The sequence below is a fragment of the Anopheles stephensi genome, chromosome 3, assembly GCF_013141755.1.
Source record: "Anopheles stephensi strain Indian chromosome 3, UCI_ANSTEP_V1.0, whole genome shotgun sequence".
NCBI classification, from domain to species: domain Eukaryota; kingdom Metazoa; phylum Arthropoda; class Insecta; order Diptera; family Culicidae; genus Anopheles; species Anopheles stephensi.
The window spans coordinates 52,989,474-53,007,834 of record NC_050203.1 but is presented as its reverse complement, the minus strand read 5'-3'; the positions used below and the strand labels follow the sequence as shown (position 1 = coordinate 53,007,834).

The 18,361-nt window shown below is 40.8% G+C and overlaps 2 protein-coding genes across 9 annotated transcripts in view; one reads left to right on the top strand and one right to left on the bottom strand.

Annotated features, from left to right (window-relative positions):
* LOC118509213 overlaps nt 1–18,361 on the bottom strand; it is a 69,735-nt gene that overhangs the window by 39,475 nt on the left and 11,899 nt on the right. The window lies entirely within an intron of this gene.
* On the top strand, nt 163–2,550 carry LOC118509214. Its single transcript, XM_036049495.1, has 2 exons — nt 163–1,283; nt 1,341–2,550. The coding sequence occupies exons 1-2, from the start codon at nt 908–910 to the stop codon at nt 2,048–2,050; spliced, it is 1,086 nt and encodes a 361-aa protein (XP_035905388.1). The 5' UTR covers nt 163–907; the 3' UTR covers nt 2,051–2,550.

Genomic DNA, 18,361 nt, shown 5'->3' with positions numbered 1-18,361 from the left:
CTCATTGTGACAAGTGCACCCCGTACATCGTTCAGCAGTTTCAGCAGCACAGGATTTCATCAGGACCAAGAAGTTGTGCCGGCTAGATCTAAGCAGCTTTATGCTCACGAACAACCGAAGCGCTACCCGTAAGCGCTACGATCCACAGCGAGAGGTGGAAAATAAATTAAGATAGTTGAAGTACCGAGCTTTTCCTTTCACTTCAATTCATTCCACTACGGGGTAAGTGGTTGCCGTTCCCGGGGTTTTTGTTCTTGATAAAATACGATTGCGAATGTGTGTCCTCTAGGTGCAGGATCTTCCGCCACGGTCGTCTGCGTTCGGTGGGACCCAACTGTGCTGAGGGCTTAATTGAATAGTCTTACACATCGTATCACACGAAAGCGCCGTTCCACACACGTCACCAAGAAGAGACAGAAAGGCAGAATGAAACGAAGCATCGAAGGAACGAAATCACTTTACACAAACGCCGTAAGCTGCTGCACCTTTGCCCAGGTGAAGAAGTGCTTCTTTAGCGTTGAAGAAGGTAAGTGAACGGTTTAATTCTTCGCGACGTTCACACCGCAGGTGGAAGAATCTCTCGAGGTTTGATTTATTAATGACATAACTTTCTGCGGTATTAGTTAGTGGCTTCGAAAGCGTTCTTATACCATTCTTTCTTGCTTGCTGTTTTTTTTTGTTTTTTTATGACAAATATACATTTTGAAGACATCCTTCATATAAGTCCTTGCCCTTAGTTTATACTCCAGTACGCAATCTGACTCCGACGTGTACAGACGTACAAATCGAGTCTCTGATAGCGAAGCAATTGTATATAATACAAAACACCAACCACAAAAAGTTACAGAAACAGTACGTGAAAGTGAAGCCTAAATCAAGAACGTCAGTAGTCGCCCGACCTATTACCATGGGTCGTGGCAAACTCTCCGCAAAGCAAAGGAATATCAAAATTCCTTTAGCTACTTTTAACGGCTTAGAAAAGCTCAATTCTGAGCAAGTGCAATTAGTATCACCAAATGCGTACGCAGCACTGGACAATGACGTGGAAGAACATCCTATGGACACTAATACAACAAAGCCAAACCCTACCAAAAGAAATGTGCGTGTTCCTCCGATAAAAATAGCGTGCAAATCATTAGGCGAAGTGCACAAAAAAATCACAGCTGCTGGTGTAGTGCGGTACACCACTAAAGTTGTAAATGAGGGTATAGTAGTGTATACCAATACTTCAGAAGATTTCCGAGCGGTTGTGCGTCACCTGTCCAACAACAAAACAAACTTCCACACATACCAGCTTGCCGAAGACCGCACCACTAAAATAGTGCTAAGTGGTCTGTTCGATATGCAGACAGAAGAAGTGACCAGAGTATTAGAGGAAGAAGGCATAAAACCGGTTTCTGTTAAGAAACTGAACGTTCGCAACAAAAAGTACGATGAGCATGCCACCTATCTACTACACTTCTCTAAGGGCTCTGTCGATCTAGCCAAACTGCGTTGTATAAACGCGCTTGAACATTGTAGAGTTCGTTGGAATTATTATTCCAACAGGCAAGGACCGATGCAGTGCAAACGCTGCCAATCGTACGGCCACGGAGCTGCTAACTGTCACCACCCGGCTATTTGCAACAAATGTGCCGGACAACACGAATCGAAAATGTGCCCACTAGCAGCAACGTCATCGTGTGAAATCGGAGTGATTCCAGCGCACAAATTAAAATGCGTCAACTGCGATGGTAATCATCCAGCCAATTTCTGGAACTGCCCAAAAAAACCTGTTAAACCCAAAGCCAGTGCTCCTAAAAAACCGGTGTCAAGAGATTTCGTGTTCGAAGGGAATGCGTTTCCCGCTCTCCCTCCTGTTCAAACAAGCTATAGTGCTATCAACCAAAATGCTAGTCACCATCACACATACAATGATGAGCTTTTCAATACGACGGAAATCACCTCTATTGTAGGAGAAGTTTTCTGCAAGCTACGCTCCTGCAAATCTAAGGAGCAACAAATCACCGCTATATTTGAAGTAGTGAGTAAATTCTGTTTTAATATGTGATGGAGCCTCAATCAGAAATATCGCTTTCATACTGGAACGCAAACGGCGTCTCCAACAAAAAAATCGAACTTGAGAATTTCCTGAGGGACAAAATGATTGATATAATGATAATTGTCGAAACTTTTCTCAAACCCGGGCAAAGATTTAATATCCCTAATTACAATAGTTGTAGATTAGATAGGCTAACTAGTACCAAAGGAGGAATTTTGATTTTGGTTAAAAGAAATATAAAATACGAATATATGAGTTCATTCAAACTGGAAGCAATCGAGGCATTAGGAATACAAATAAAAACCTCCAATGGTGCTCTATCTATTGTGGGTGCTTACCATCCTGGCTCTAATTCAAGAATAAGAAATTTTAGAAATGATATAAAAAAACTAACCATGATAAGAACTAATTACATTATTTGTGGCGATTTAAATGCCCGTCACAATATGTGGAACTGTGCTTCTACAAACTCTGCGGGCAAAACACTATTCGAAGAACTACAGAAAGGGCAATTTTCCATTTGCTTTCCGAATACCCCTACACACTATCCAGCAGATTCAACCCGAAATCCTTCCACAATAGACATAACTCTTACAAAAATCAACCATAACCTTACAGAGCTTAAGACTTTCACAGACTTTTCCTCCGATCACTTACCTGTACAATTTTCAATACTAAAGGAAAAACTAGAGTTAAGACCCTCTAATTTGGTGTACGACTACGGGAAGGCAGACTGGCAAAGGTTCAGAAATTACATAAATTCCAAAATAGTGCCAACAGAAACGTCATTCATCAATATATATTCGAACGAACAAATTGACAATATGATCGAAAAACTCACTTCAACTATTCTTACAGCCCATGACATTGCAGTACCCTTAAAGACTCCCGGTAGCTACCAATTAATTATCCCTCCCGAAATTCTTTCGTTAATTAAATTACGCAACACATACAGAAAAAGATGGCAAAGACAAAGACTAAACAATACATGGAAGCAGTCATACTATTTCCTCAAAAATCATATTAACATCAAATTATCGGATTTCGCAACGAAGCATGGTCAAAACACCTTGAATCAATGAACAACGAACTTCACAAACAATCAAAACTCTGGAAGTTTGTAAAGATTATCAAAAATAATCACAAATCGATCCCCGTTCTAAAAAATAACAATCAAACCCTTATAACTCCAAACGAAAAATGTCAAGTTCTTAAAGAAGTCTTTGAATCAGCGCATAACATAACAAAAAATCATATAAGCCCAATAGAACGCAAAGTCAATGGAACTGTTACACAATTCTTTTCCCCAAGCCATGATCTGAACTCAAGCCACGAAAACTCATTTGTATTATTCAAACCCAATAATATATCCAAAATCTTGAAAGGGTTAAAAACAAAAAGATCTACTGGTCACGATAAGCTTAACAACAACTCTCTCAAAAGGTTACCCACCAAAGCAATAATATATCTTAATACAATTATAAATGGATGCCTAAAACTTGGCTACTTTCCCGACACATGGAAAATAGCTAAAGTTATTGCCATCCCTAAACCAGGGAAAGATCACAGCCTCCCAAAAAACTACAGACCTATAAATCTTCTCAGCTGCATCAGTAAAATAATGGAAAAGCTCATAGAAGGCCGACTAGTCTTGCATACAAATAACAATAATATAATACCCTACACACAGTTCGGCTTTCGTCCACACTTATCTACTACCCATCAATTACATAGACTGACGGAGAATATCCTACACAATAGAAATAACAAAAAATCTACCGGCCTGGTCTTACTTGACACCGAAAAAGCCTTTGATGCAATTTGGCATCAAGGTCTTTTATTTAAAATGATCAAATTAAAATTTCCCCGATACTTAATCAAAATAATAAAATCATTCATATCAAACAGACACAACAACATACACATAGGTAACACTAAATCAACAGCTTACACTCCTCCGGCAGGAGTACCACAAGGTAGTGTTCTATCACCCCTGCTATTCAATATCTACACATCAGACATCCCACTAATGCGAAATTGTGAACAGTACTTATATGCTGATGATTTTGCCATATCATCTTCGGCAAAATATCCAAAACCAATTATTAAAGCACTTAATTCAGCCCTAAAAAAATATTCAAAATATTGTATTAAATGGAAATTGAAAGTCAATGGGGATAAGTCAGAAGCCATATTCTTCACCACAAATACATGCGCTCGTAAACTGCCGGGTAGTAACCTCACAATCGATAGGAGTACCATTCCATGGAAAAGTCCTGTAAAGTATCTAGGACTATACCTAGACAAACGCTTGACATTTAAAATCAATACTGATAACATAACCATGAGATGCGAAAAAATTTATAGAGCTCTATATAGTTTTCTAAACAAAAAATCAAAACTCAACTTCCACAATAAAATGTTGTTATACAAAGCACTAGTACGCCCAACAATCACATACGCCTCGCCAGTATGGTCCCGGTGCGCTAAGTCTCATAAATCAAAACTTCAAAGAACTCAGAATAAATTTCTTAAAACCATTCTTAAAGTTCCTCCCTGGTACAGAACCTCCACACTACACACAAAATGTAATATTCCAACAATCAATCTGGTATTAAACAATTTAAAATCATCATACGCTGCTAGGTGCTCATCAAGCACATTACAAATACTAAGAGATCTCAGCTATTAAAAGTTGGAATGTAAAATGAAATATATATTCATAAATATATATTTCGGTTTATCTTTTGTAAATATTATTAGTAAGGTAGGAACTAGGAATAAGAATAGTCATTAAGTACTAATTTAAGTTTTTCCTGTATCTTCACGAGGGTTTTTCAATTTCGTCACAATTTTTCCCTCACTCCCACGGTTTAAATCTACACGATCGTAAAATCTAAAACTCATTAGCCATAGATAGCTAACAAAATATCAAACCAATGCGGAGAGAATAAGAATTCGGACCCATTATTTCACGCAACCCAGCACAAATGTATTATAATTATGTAACATTGGAAATAAATTTAACTAACTAACTAAGTTTATACTCCATCACTGATGATGAAGGATAGAAGAGCTGTTTTTTTCGAAAGCGTTTTCCCGTGTGGCGTTTAACCTACCGTGTAATGGAAAATGCAATTCCTGATGGGAACCAGCCCCCATTTCGCCATTCGCCTCCCTGCGAGGCTTTTCGCTGCGAGTGCAGCGAAAAATGCTGCGTTGATCTTTTTTGGTGGAAAACGATCTGTCGGTTGGCTCGTAAAAAGGCACTTTTGCGCCTTTTGTGCTCGAACAGGGCCAGATTATTGCTGCCACACCAGCAACAGGAGAAATGGTTGCCATCCGCGACAGTTGGTCCCACGGGGAAGGTCGTCTCATGAAACGGCTGCGCTCGCCATCGACATTCACATGTATTATAATTTTTCACCACATTAAATCACAGTTGTCGTCGTATAATCCTGCGTCGCAGCGCTTTCTGGTAGGAACAGCTTGGGATGGCGGTGAGAGTGTTGGGCGGAAAAATGACAGACCGACCCGTTTGCCACCATTGTCTTTTGCTGGAAGCAACCCGCATTTGTGGTTACGTGACAGTATGTTGCTCTCGTTCCACTGTTCCCGGTTTTTGTTTTTCCAGGACCACACTTCCATTAGTCCTTGCCACTGACAAGCCAAAGCACAGCGAAGAGGAACCACCATAATTCCCTTCTCAAACTGAAGAAGGTCATAAAAATGATTCACCCTTCCCGGAATCCGGTCCCACCCCTATCCCGGCAGGAGAGTTCCCACACAAATCGTGCACTTACAAGGCGCATGCATAGCATAAAAATGCAAAATTCAATGGAAGGTCGACAGTCGACAGGACTAAAAAAGTCACTCATATCATTGAAAGTCTAGCGCCGGTTTCCACTTACCGAATGGTCTCGGAAGGATTCACTGATTCGCTGTGCTAGAGTTGAAGTGAAATTACCCTGCAGATTGTTTTTCCCGTTTGGGTTTAACGGGAAAATGAACGAAAATAAATCATATTGTCTTGAGGTTTTTTTTTCGGATATAAAGAATCGTTTCGAGTAAATAAAATCTATGAGTCCAATTCTAGAATATTGTGAACGATGCTTCTTTTGAACAAGTTTGAGCGTAAAAAATTTACTTGATATGGTTTAATGAGCAGCTAAGTTCCCAAAGTCAAATTTTCAAACCAAATCTATATAGTTTTCTGCACTAATTTGAGTCGATAATTACTTGCGTGAAAGGAGCTCTGTGCCAAGCACCGACCGGATGTTCCGCCACAAAAAGCTAGATGAAAAAAACGAAACTTTCCTTCATGGAAAGCAGCTGCTCGCTGGTGCTAACATCATTATCTTGACGTGCATTCGAAACGAATGGGATGGATACGGTTACAAAGTTCTTCCCAGCCCGGAGATAGCGCCGCAGCACCCATCTTCAGCTTTTTATAGTTTGTCAACTAGTTTCTCAAAAACTAATTACCACTAATCGCTTTTCAGCAGGGATGTATCGGGGCATCACCATAAAGCTAGGATGAGCGACAGAATGACGACAGAGCACTGTCTCTTTATCTCTGTCGCCCGGTCGCTTTCGTCGGACGGCTAGGAAAATTATAATCTTTATCGAATGGCGTTCAGCGCATCCCGTTTGGCTATGGGCGATTGATCCAAGGCACCCGGCACAGGGCACAAGCACAAGGAAAAGTTTAATTACAGTTTTATAAACGATCAATTACAGTTTTGTATCGGTGATTGAATAGTTTGTAATTAGTTTCAGAGCAAGCATTCGTAGGGTAGGGAAAAAGTGCGAAGGATAATTGCAAGGATTCTAGCGATTGGAGTGATAAAGACAAAAAATGTGATTATAATTTAATAAGCCCCGGTAGGCACAGGACAATTTTTTTCTTGCAGGGATTGTAAATGAAAAAAGTGATGGGTTTCTGTAGTTACCATAAATGAAGAATACTAAGTAAAATTTTGGAAAAGATATCTGAAAGCTTTACTTGATGATTTTATATTATGTATGTATTCATACTTTATCTGTGATTAAACAGTATATTGATCAGAATGAAACTCTCTCTCTCTTTCTAAATAAGGTGCTTTAAAAGCTTTGAGGAAGATCTTCTGCACATATCAGGAGTATAAATAAGTTTCTGTGGTTCCGATATCAGAAGGGCGCCTTCAACTGATTCAATCTCCGTTTTATTCAAACAGGCCTTAACTGGCCATTTTAAAGTCGCGTCATTATACTTTCTTTACCATTAGTTGTCATTCAAATCAACACAACATTATATTTTTGAACACAAAATGGAAACGTTTTAACATTATTTCATTACCATAAAATGACTGCCAAGAGATATAGAATTTTAGCTAAAGTGTATGATAAACAAGCGCTGGCCCATCAATCGTGTGAGAAGTGGTTTGCACAGGTCAAACGAGGGCAATTTTGTTTTGAAATTCATAGAAAGTACCGCAGCGCCAATTAACACTGAAGATACAGAACTGGAGCCATTGCTTGATCAAAATAAATCACAATACACAATTCTTAATAGCAAAGACACTTGGAGTTACTCAACCAGCTATTATTTTATGGTTTAAAGCAAGAAGAATGATTCGGAAGCTGGGAAATAAGTAGCCGCTTCAATAGGGGAAAACGGAAAGGATTTTTACATATCTTTATTATTGTTTTGGATTGTTTCTAAAATATGGATGCTCCGGTCATATTTCATAAGCCCATTAGAAGCAGAACTGCGAAAAACATATTGGGCTCAGCTTCGTGCGGTGTATTATGAGTTTAACTTAAAGCCAAACTTAACGATAACAGGGAAGGTCCACCAACAAAAATTGTTGCATTTAAGTCAAGCAGTGAAAGAAAAATGATCTTAATACGCCGACAAACAAAAATAAAAATTAATTCTGCTGTATGATAAATCTCGACGAAACGTGAAGACGCGCATGAAAATGTAAAAAGAAAATATGAAATGGGAAGAGCAACGCCACATGTTGCATAGCTCAGACCTTGTACCTTCTGATCTCCATATCTTCTGATCAATGCAACATAACGTGAATACAAAGCACTTTCCGAATTACAAAGATATCACACAATGGATCGAAGGATCGAAAAAATGAAGAGAAATCAAAGCATTAGCTTTTTCGCCAGTCAGTCACATTTCGCCAGGGACAGCCTTGTAAATTAGACAATAAATACGCCGTTCTTCACACGGCAGGATGAAGAATCTTATCCCGTGAAGTTCCGCCTCCCTCCAGCAGGAATTAACTATCGAGATGCGGGTCAAAAAAAAAAAAATCAAGCAGACCAAAAATAGCAAGCCAGGGCCTCTGGAGGGTTTAGTACCAAAAGAGAAGACTCTTGCACCCTTGCTTATCCACTACTATGTTTATACCTACAAAAGCATAAAAATCTACACAACCACACACAAACACTTTTTCTTAGTAAATCAAGCGTAATCTGGTGCGCAAAATTTGAAAAGTGATTCCTTCGTTGGTGAATGATGCTTGCGTTGCTTGCAGCACTAGGTGAGGCACAGCCATCGCACAGGCACGCACAGTACGGTACAAAAATTCGCCCTCACCCGACAGCACGATACAACAGGCCACTCATCTTAACATTAATTTGCGGGCTTCCGCTTTGCTATCTTAATCTCAATCTTAGGCGAAACTTTTTCATGTACCATTAAAACTTTAACAACTTCATTCGTCCCTTCGTCGGTGTTGGCGCTGGTCCGTGTTTTTTTGAAAGCAAATGAAAAGAAAAGAAAACCTCCAGTCGCGAATTGCCCGGATCAAGTGTTGCTCTCAAACATTGCCGTGCCGGTGCTGAGTTGCGTAGCATTGCGGTTGCTTTAGTAGAATGTATTTTTTTCCTTCACGAGCACGAACAAAAACACAACAACACTGCTTAAAGCGTCTACTCATCTACGGTACGGTGTAAGTGTGAATAAATTGAATTTTTAACATAATCTCCATTCTTATTACTTCCGGGGCTGATCCCAAAATCGACACTTTAGCTTTCGTAACGAGTCATGTAACGGCTATGGGAAAATGAGGTTTGATGGTAAAAAAAGGAAAAGTTATTCAAATAACGAATCCAGTTTGAGTTCGCTTGAGGATGGAAGCATTCGACGCAAGCGACGATCTCGAACTCTCGAGCTTTTTGGATGGGATGGAAAACTTTGGCGAAACGTTTCAAACATTCATTCAATCACCTTCGTTTCCACATCTGCTGCTGGGTGGTATGAATGAAAATGAAAAGACAACGGAATGAAATTCTATCTCAATTTGACGAACCGAAAAAAAGGCAAACTTTGGTAAAGTAGAAGAAGAGGAAAAAACTAACGCTCAGCTGACCACTCGTCAGAAGGAAAACTTTCATAATAAAAGAATGTTTTGTTGGATGAGCAGCTCGAGAAGAAATGCGAAAGCCCCCAAGAAATGCAACAAATTATCAACAAATGTTTAAACTTTACCATTTCACATTTTCTTTTCGCGTTTTTTTACATGAAATTTTCGCATTTCAATAGAACAAACTCCGCATCTTCCATGCCTAGCTCGCGTGGAAAAATTAAATTTTAAAACAAAAGCCAACGTTAAACAATAGCCACGCCAGGGTACCAGCATTTTCGCCGTATTGATTTTACGTTGCTTCCCATTACTGTACCCCGCGTCTTACATGTCTTCATAATGAACTGATAAAGCCAATAAAATGTGAATAAAAATTGTACACGATAATGCCGCCGGACTACCGGAATACCTACCACGACCAGCGAAGAAACAAACGCCGCCACAAGCATGAAGGAACGCAGTTTTAATTAGTTTATGAATTTTTGTTTCGCTCAGATTTCCTTTTCTTACGCAAAAGTTAACGGAAAGCTTTTTTTGTTGTTGTTGTGCATTTTCGCTAATGAAGTTATTCACCGATTGGTGGGTTCCGCGTGTCCCCGTTTAATGACCACACGGTATGGCGGCGGAACCAGTACAATAAAATTCTTAACGAAGAGAGAAGAAAAACCGATACAGCTTAATGCGGTGTGTGTGTGTGAGAGAGAGAGAGCGTCAAGGGAAAGAAATGGTGGAAAAACAAATAAATATTGGTATTCGTGGTGATTCCTTGAGGCGGCTGGCAGCAGAAGAAAGAAACACCGGATTTAGGATACCAATCAACCGCACGACGGTTGGCCGTCGTTGTTTGGATGTGTATTGCGCACGTGGCCAGAGTTGCGAAATAGGTACGCGAATGGTCGAAAAGGTTTGGTTGGGTGTGGGCATCGATAAGATCCAATGTGGCAGCAGGTAAATGCGATTAACGTGGTGATGGATGTAATTGATTTCATTGGATCGGACGGATTAAAGCGTTGGATGGTTCGGAGAATTTTAATGATTCCTTTTTCTATTACAAAAGGTTTCATTTAGTTACATTTCGGGAGAGATCATTTTGTTTGGATAAAATGGCTATTTTAGTGCTCATTTGGTTGTTTTTAAGCAGAAAATATGTTTTTATTTCCTGGCCTTATTGATTCCTGTTTAATATTTTAAAATAATATACTTTATAGTATCGAAATTTATATTTTTATATGTGGTTAAGCAGAGTCTTTAAATAGCTTGCATCCTGCTCAATACTTCTCGAATCTTTTTAAGCAAGACTTTTTCTATAAATCGATCTTTACAATGGTCCTGATTAGCTGCAACAATCCTAGATACTGCTCAAGGTAGAGCGCCGTCGTCTGCCAATGGAAGCATCTTCAAACTTCACGGGTTGGGTCGTCCGATTTTCATGAAATGATTATCCTGCCGGATCCTTGAAAGTCTTTTCAACTGCACAACGGTGTTTCTGTGATTGACTTTACACACATAGAGGACATTATCCTTCCAAATGCGGCTAAGAGGAACTTGTCCGCTTTGGAAAAAGTCCAGGACTACGAGGTGTATGTGAACACTGGGTCTATAGATGTTCTATGCAGTCCAAGCTTTGTCCGTCGCGACAGGTAATTTTAGTGGAGAAATTGCGACAGGCCTGTACTGCCTGTAGCTGCCAGCACCCTTGAGCGTATCTCAACAACTATGTTGTTATCGCTGACTTAAGACCCCCGATAGCTGCAACTTTGGACGACTTGAATGGAAGGATAACCTATCTGTGCAGGTAATTAAAAACTCAGAAAATATATTGAATTTTGGTTTGCAAAGCTAGTGTTGTTGATAATATCATTTTCGTTTCGTCCTTTTAACCTTCAACCCTCAGTTTGGTGCCTTTGTACTATGCTTTAGTTTCTACTTTACAGAAGGGCCTTAAACCAATAAAGTCAATGTCATCAGCGAATGCCAGGATCTGGTAGGACTTATAGAGGATGTGCGTTCTAGTGCCATGTTGAAGAGAAAACTTACAATCCATCTCCCTGAGGACGTTAATAGCAAGGATTCTTAAGAGCATTCCTTTCACCTGACATGTGGTATTGGACATTGTTATTTTTTCAAGTGTGGTAAATTAAGTCGGTATTCCAATTAATAATATTGCGTCGTAAAGAGTTAAATGGCAATACGACTCATAAATTGCATTCGACTTCAAAATTAATAAAAAAAATGTAATAGGAGCTGCTACTTTGAAGACTTCCTCAAGAACTGGCACATGATGAAGGTCAAGATGATTTTTCTCTGATAGTATTCAACAATCTCTACGTCGAATGGAACAAATTGATCATATATTATACAGGAGATAATCTTTTAGATGGTATTTGACACCGTAAACCCTTTTGATTGCTACAGTCTAGCCTCACTGCATGTCCAACAATGTGTACATTAAAGTCCAGGAAATCTTAAAGGGCAGGCCAAAACCTTTCGGCATTGAAGTGCTATAAATGAAACAGAAGAACTCAAGAGTGCATTAAGATTAGACTCAAATAATTAAACAAATCAAAGAACCACTCTAGTTTATAATTGTTCTGCATAAGTGTTCTTGAAAGTGGAAAATGTTAACATATGGGTCTCATATGGGTCTGATTCTAAAGCCTACCAATGCAATATCAGTTGAGCTCATCGTACTTTATCATAGCATGCACAACACCTACAAACGGTGCATGCCAAAGCCGTTTCCCAACTCCTTCACGTGCCTGATTGTATCCCATACTTAGCAGCAATAAAAACCCAAACCATCTCGCCCCAGGTGTGCAATTAATCGTACAATTTATCACCGACTCTCAATCAGACCCGGTATGCTGAAGGGCAGCATCCCTTAAGCACTTCTCATCAAGGATCATTCATGCGAGAAGGATGAGAAGCTATCAAGCAATTGCTTCCCTTTTTTTTTGCTTAAGTATGTCCGATTGATATACTGCTCCGGCAAATGAAGTGACCTCCGAAATTAACCACCATTCTCGTCCTTTTTCCACCCTGCTTTCCTTAATGATCCATCTCGTCTCATTCCAGCCCCATTTCATCATCACGGGCCAGAGCTCGTAATGAAGGAAGAACAATGTAGCTCGAACGCTGTGAGCTAAGAGAGTAAGTAAATTCTTGCACTTGCACAGCTGCAACACCGACATTAACCCACAGGAGGTGTAACTCGTTAATTTGTGAAACGTTCGCAAACGGTTTCACAATTCTGTCCCCGCGAACGGAACGGAAGACAGAGAAAAACGAAACGAAACATCGGTCGTAAAAACAGACGGCACCGACACTTAACAAGCGTTTAATGAAACCTATTCCGTATAATTTCATTAAAAGCGTTCGCTCCCACTGGCTGCCGTTCGCCGATTGCCAATCGTTGGCCGGGAAATGAACCACGATCGCTACGCCGGTGACGACGACCCCGACGACGATAAACCATTTGCATTCGAGCAGTACGGCAGCAGCACGAAACGCGGACGATGATTTGCGCCCGTTCCGCTCGACGAGAAGGATACTCGACGCGCCCCGCTTGATGAAATGCATCGAGCGGAATCGGTATTGCTTTATCAGCAAGAAAATAGCTTCGGTTTAAGAGGATGGAAGCGTACTGGTGCTTTCGGTTACGGGGCTCCTGAAGTCTGAAGTACCCTTGGTGCTTTGTGTTCATCGACTGCGTAATGCAATTTGTTGTTCAATCAGTCGATAAACTGGTGATAGAATTTTAGTGTTCTTTTATTTGTACGGGAGCTTTTAGAGAAATTGGTTCCCGTAAGGTGCACCAATGCAATCAATGACTTGAACAAAGAGGTAAACAGTTTTACTAAGCTTTGCTTGCCCAAGCTTGCTTTGCAGTACCAAACAAAAAGCTTCATAATGTCATTTATTTGTTTGTAATCAATAAATATGATGCATTTTTTTGCATTAAACCTTAAAATGTGCAATTCATGCTTATCAATACTATGGGAGGAACCGAGGAGGAAAAGCTTTTTTACAGCAACAAAAAAAACCCGAATGACAGGCAAGAGTTGAAAAAAGAAGATATGAACACAAAGTAAAGGAAGCTGCACAAGCAAACAGCCCACTGCACGTAGGAATGCAACTCATCCGGGGCTACAATACAGGTGAAAATTGCTCTCCGGAAATATCTTTCACCTGCATCTTTCGCTGACGGGAAGCCGGTACAGTGAATGTCACTCGCGTGGCACACTCCAACGGGAGCAAAACAGAAACTAAGGTGACTTTCATACCATTGGCTAAAGGTACGGCATCGCACTTCCTGGGAGGATGCACGAACGGGAGCTGCAAGGTTACGGTTATTGCAATTTTCCGTTCCAAACTCCGGCCCGGACGGCGGATGGCGTCCGGGGATCCATCCGAACGGATGCCTTGGTGCACTTATTATTGTGTGTTGTTATTGTTCGTTCGTAGGGCAACGCAACTTACTGCAGCGCTGAGTATGAGTAACTATAAACATGTTTTTTGAGGTTAAAAAAATTGGTTCAAACGAAGCGAAACGGCCAGGGTTTTGGGCGAGATTGCTTTTCAAAGCATCATATCAGTATTGAACATATAAACCCTTTCGAGATTTTAGTTGCGAGATAAACAGCGAAGCATTCACATACTATTAAACTGAATCGGGACGGCAATTATCCCTCACCATACCAACTCCATGCTCGGTTGGCTCTGACCAGGCGCACAGGCACTGATTCCACTTTTATGATACCTCTTATCGAGAGAAAAGAGGTCCGACTGCACCAAACCCAACTCCAACAGGTCTAGGATCGAGCTGTGATGAAATCAGTGTTACTCTGTATGTTTCGAGTGAAAGAATAGCTATTTCGTACAAAAACGAAACATGGCTCCGGACACTCATTCACACACACACGTACATTCAATCGTAAAAAAGCGGAAACTACACGCTTCAACAACTATTGAGGAAATTATCCGTTTAATGATCCATTTCAAACTGCACTGCTGGTAGCACGGTTCAACGCTTCGAAGCTCTTGGGCTTAGAACAGGGGAGCTTTTTTTTACCATTCCACCCCAACCCGGGACGCTCCTAACACGCTTTATCGATCTGATAAGCCTTCGTGTTAAGGATGCAGGATGCTGGAGGTGGTAACATACAAAGGGCTTACGGTTGAAGATAACATTGTTTCTATCGATGTACAGCACGTCGATTACTCGGATTGCTTTCGGAGGATTAAGGAAGGAAAAAAAAGGGAGGAAACAAGATGTCTTCTTTTAAAACTTGATCCGTGTTCTAGGAGCAGCATGACCCGGTGTACAACATTTCGTCCGAAGCGATATAGGTTGTGTGGAGTGAGCTTCCGTTTTCCTTAAGAGGTGAACCAGCACATATTAAAATGCATCCGTAAGCTACCACACGCTCGGTCAACAACGTTGAGTGTACATGGGGATCTTGGTACTTGGTGAGAAAGAATCGTACTGTCATGGTGAATACATTTTGGGTCAGATGTAAGTAAATTCAAAATGCCGTTTTTAAGTGACAATTAATGACTTCTTTTCCTCTTAGGCAAAAACACCTAATTTAGTTTTGGCTTTGATGACTAAATTTTGCCGTAACTGGATATTAGGTTCTACAGAGAAACGGAACAGAAGTTTTTTAATGCCGACTTCTTCACATTACCAACAGGTGACTCTTGGATAAATTTTAAAACAAAGTTGTGATAAAAACAGAGAAGTGTGTCCAACGTCCATTTTAGTATTCTGTGCTAATGATGGAATGACTACGTTAGGTGCAAAGAATAAATGCACAAAATTCAACCTTATTTTGTACTGACTGCAAATCTTATCAATTGCCAGATCAATTACTTTGATAAATCACGATAATGAGGTCATCTAGTCTAGTAACAAAAGAATACTTTACTCCCGATAAAATGACGGGTCTAGAAGCTCGGCAGTCGTAGCTTGAACCTGTCCAGGCCACATTCGAATAAGATAATGGTCGGTGAGTTCCATCCTGTAATAGCAAGTGGGACTCCGCTATTCACGATTTGGGGGTCTTCAACCACATCCAATCGCAAAGTAATCAAAATTAAAGAGCCAAATGAGGTCCCTGAGATCTCGTTAAAGAGACTGAGGTGAAAAACACGCTAACAGTAAAATACGCCCGGCTATGAGGTTACTCACTATCAATTAAATGATAACTATTAAAGTGAATGTTGCTTCTCTCAGTGAACAAACCTGGTTAGAATAACCTCGCTTTGTTTTCTTTTACGACTTTAAGTTTTTTTTTGTAACCTTTCTAAGGTTTAAAAACACCTCTATATGGTCTCAGTAGTGGGTCAAGATATTTGGAGGCCCCGTGCGGAATGGCAGTTGAGACACCGCTAATTGTGATATTCGAGGGAAACGACAGGATTTCCATCATCGATGAGGCCCTCCTGGTCGTCGAGGCCCTGAGTGGGTTGATACGCCACTATATGGTCTGATGTTAATCGGTCGAGCGGCCGAATGGAGACTCTTTTTCCCCTTTCCTGTTCTTACTCTTAGGCTGGAGTCACAGCTCCATCGTATGCCTCGTAGAGTAACATCGTAGACTCCAACCTTAATAACTATCCAGTTTTATAGTGCATTTCTCTCTCCGTTTGTACTTCGTGATTGTCTTCGTTCGAGCTATTTCAATAGTCAAAATATGAAAAAAGCACCATTATTAACTGTAAAAATTAAGCTTCATGTACCGTACTATAACCTTGAGAGGCCTAACCAGCTCGAGAACCCAGCCCTTTCTCCAGCAGCATATCTTGTTGAACCTCGGATTTATGTCCTCGTATATCACTACTGTGCATTTTTCGATTACTTATTTTTCTGAACATGCATCAACGCACAAGATGATGTTTTGAGTGCATTTAGGTATTAAAAAACAAGCCACTGCAATTTTGATTAAATTTAGAGAGATATTTACATTCCTCCGGAAGATTCTCCACATTTTTTCATCTACTTCACTTGTTAATCGAGCGAACTCGAGGCACGTGCTTCACCATACTGATGGGCCCAGTAGCCGAACGCGATTCGATTGTGAGAGGGTTTTACACTTTACAAAAACGCAACATGTAACATGTCTATCACGAGTGGATCAAACGACCCCACACGGTAGATAGGCGGCAACGAATAGAATGTTACTGTGGACACCCCGAATGGCGAACGTGGTGGAAGCCCTTTTGTTAGGCTTCCGTTCAATCGCTACAATCAGCCACACGAAGGGTCAAACATAAAAAGGGACGGCACAGAAAGTGTAAAAAAAGAGCAAGCAACCGGCCTGTGGGAGAGTGTGCTTTTTCATAAAATCAACCGGGCAGCTGGCCACATCCGGAACCGGTGCAACTCACGGTAAACGCGAGGTCCGCTTGAGCTTTGAACTCCAATCCCTTTTACTCGCCGGTGATGCCTACTGCGGTTGACCTGTGGTAGCCCGGCCGTACTGGATGGACTTCAGCGATGGATGTGCAACGAAGCGATGGCGTGTTCGCGTCCCTCGTGAGTACGCCTCACTGACGGACTTCCGGAGTAAAAACAACATTTTTCAATTTTCATCTACGGAGCTGTGTTTCAGCGTGATGTATTCCCTGATGAAGGAAACACGGTTCCGTATCCACCATGTGTACTTTTGCGTAACAAGCGAAGTAACATTTTCACAAACCAGTGTCACAAAATGAAACAGAAAATAAATTTTATATTGTTAAAACATTCTAAATCAATCGAAAACAAATCTCTCCTCCCAAAATCCCAACTTCTAAGCCGTTTCAACCAAAAAGTCTGTGAGTTCTAATCAAAAGAGTAGCGAAACTTCATCACATGACAAGCCCTTGCTCTAAAGGTCTGCTGGAACTTATCTACTCACGAAGCCTGTCCTTCCTTGACGCCTTGATGTTCACACTCAACGAAGGACATTGCAGCAGCGATAAGTTACTTTAGGTCGTTAGTCATAATTAAATTTCGGGCTTCGACCCCTGCTATAAAGCCACCGTCGCGTCTACTCATGCGCCGGTATGCAAAGATACGGCAAGGCGAAATTAATTTTCTCCACTGTTTGCTAAAATTCGTGCAAACACTGTGTCAAATTTAGCTCCCGGGTCTATAGTGTACTGTACTCGGCGGCGGATGGATCTCCTGCTAGAAGATCCGGTTAAGCAAGTCAAACATGACGCTGACGTGGAAGCTGTTTTGCTGCGAACCCTCCGAAGGTCTGCTTGTTGGACCGATAAAACGTGTAGCGCGAAATTTATAGCAAACATGTGAAGGTTTTTGGCCACCCCAAAACAAATTGAACGAATATCCACAAATTGATACACAAAGTAATAAAACATTCTCGTTTCCTTGATGCATAAAAATATTGTCCTTTCTCTTGCGATGTTTTAGTACATCCGGGGCTCAAAATAAACGTTCTTTACCATCATTTACCGAGTCGATTATTGTGCATCGCTATTAAGCCTTGAGCTTGAGCTACTTTTAACGATATGAAACAATAAAACAGCCCAGTTTATGCACCATTCGATCGATCGAATCGCGTACCATGTTCCCGTGATATGCACAAAACAACCATATGGACAAACAGTTCATTTCCGTTCACCCCTTACACATTGCCTACATTATTATAAAGTTTGTTGACGTTCCACTCCCGTTTTCTTTGGGTTTTGTTTTGCAAGAGCAGGTTCAGCCTCATATGCGCCGAAGTGATGGGCACTCAAAATACTGGCTTTTGGGACGAAAAATCATCAGCCCTGGCGAAATTTGCAACTAAGGGGTGCTAAGGCCCGGCACCAGACGTCCCAATATCCGAAGGCTTATGAGTTTCTGGATTTACAATAAAAAGCAATCTTCCATTTATGCGTCTTTTCTAAATTGCTTCTTAACAAGCGGCAGTGTGGAGTTAAAGCTGCGAAGCAAACAACCACC

Coding starts and splice junctions, on each gene's coding strand:
- LOC118509214 (XM_036049495.1), top strand. CDS start 908: ATGGGTCGTGGCAAACTCTCCGCAAAGCAAAGGAATATCAAAATTCCT. Junction 1,284..1,340: donor CAACAACAAAACAAACTTCC/ACACATACCAGC, acceptor GTGGTCTGTTCG/ATATGCAGACAGAAGAAGTG.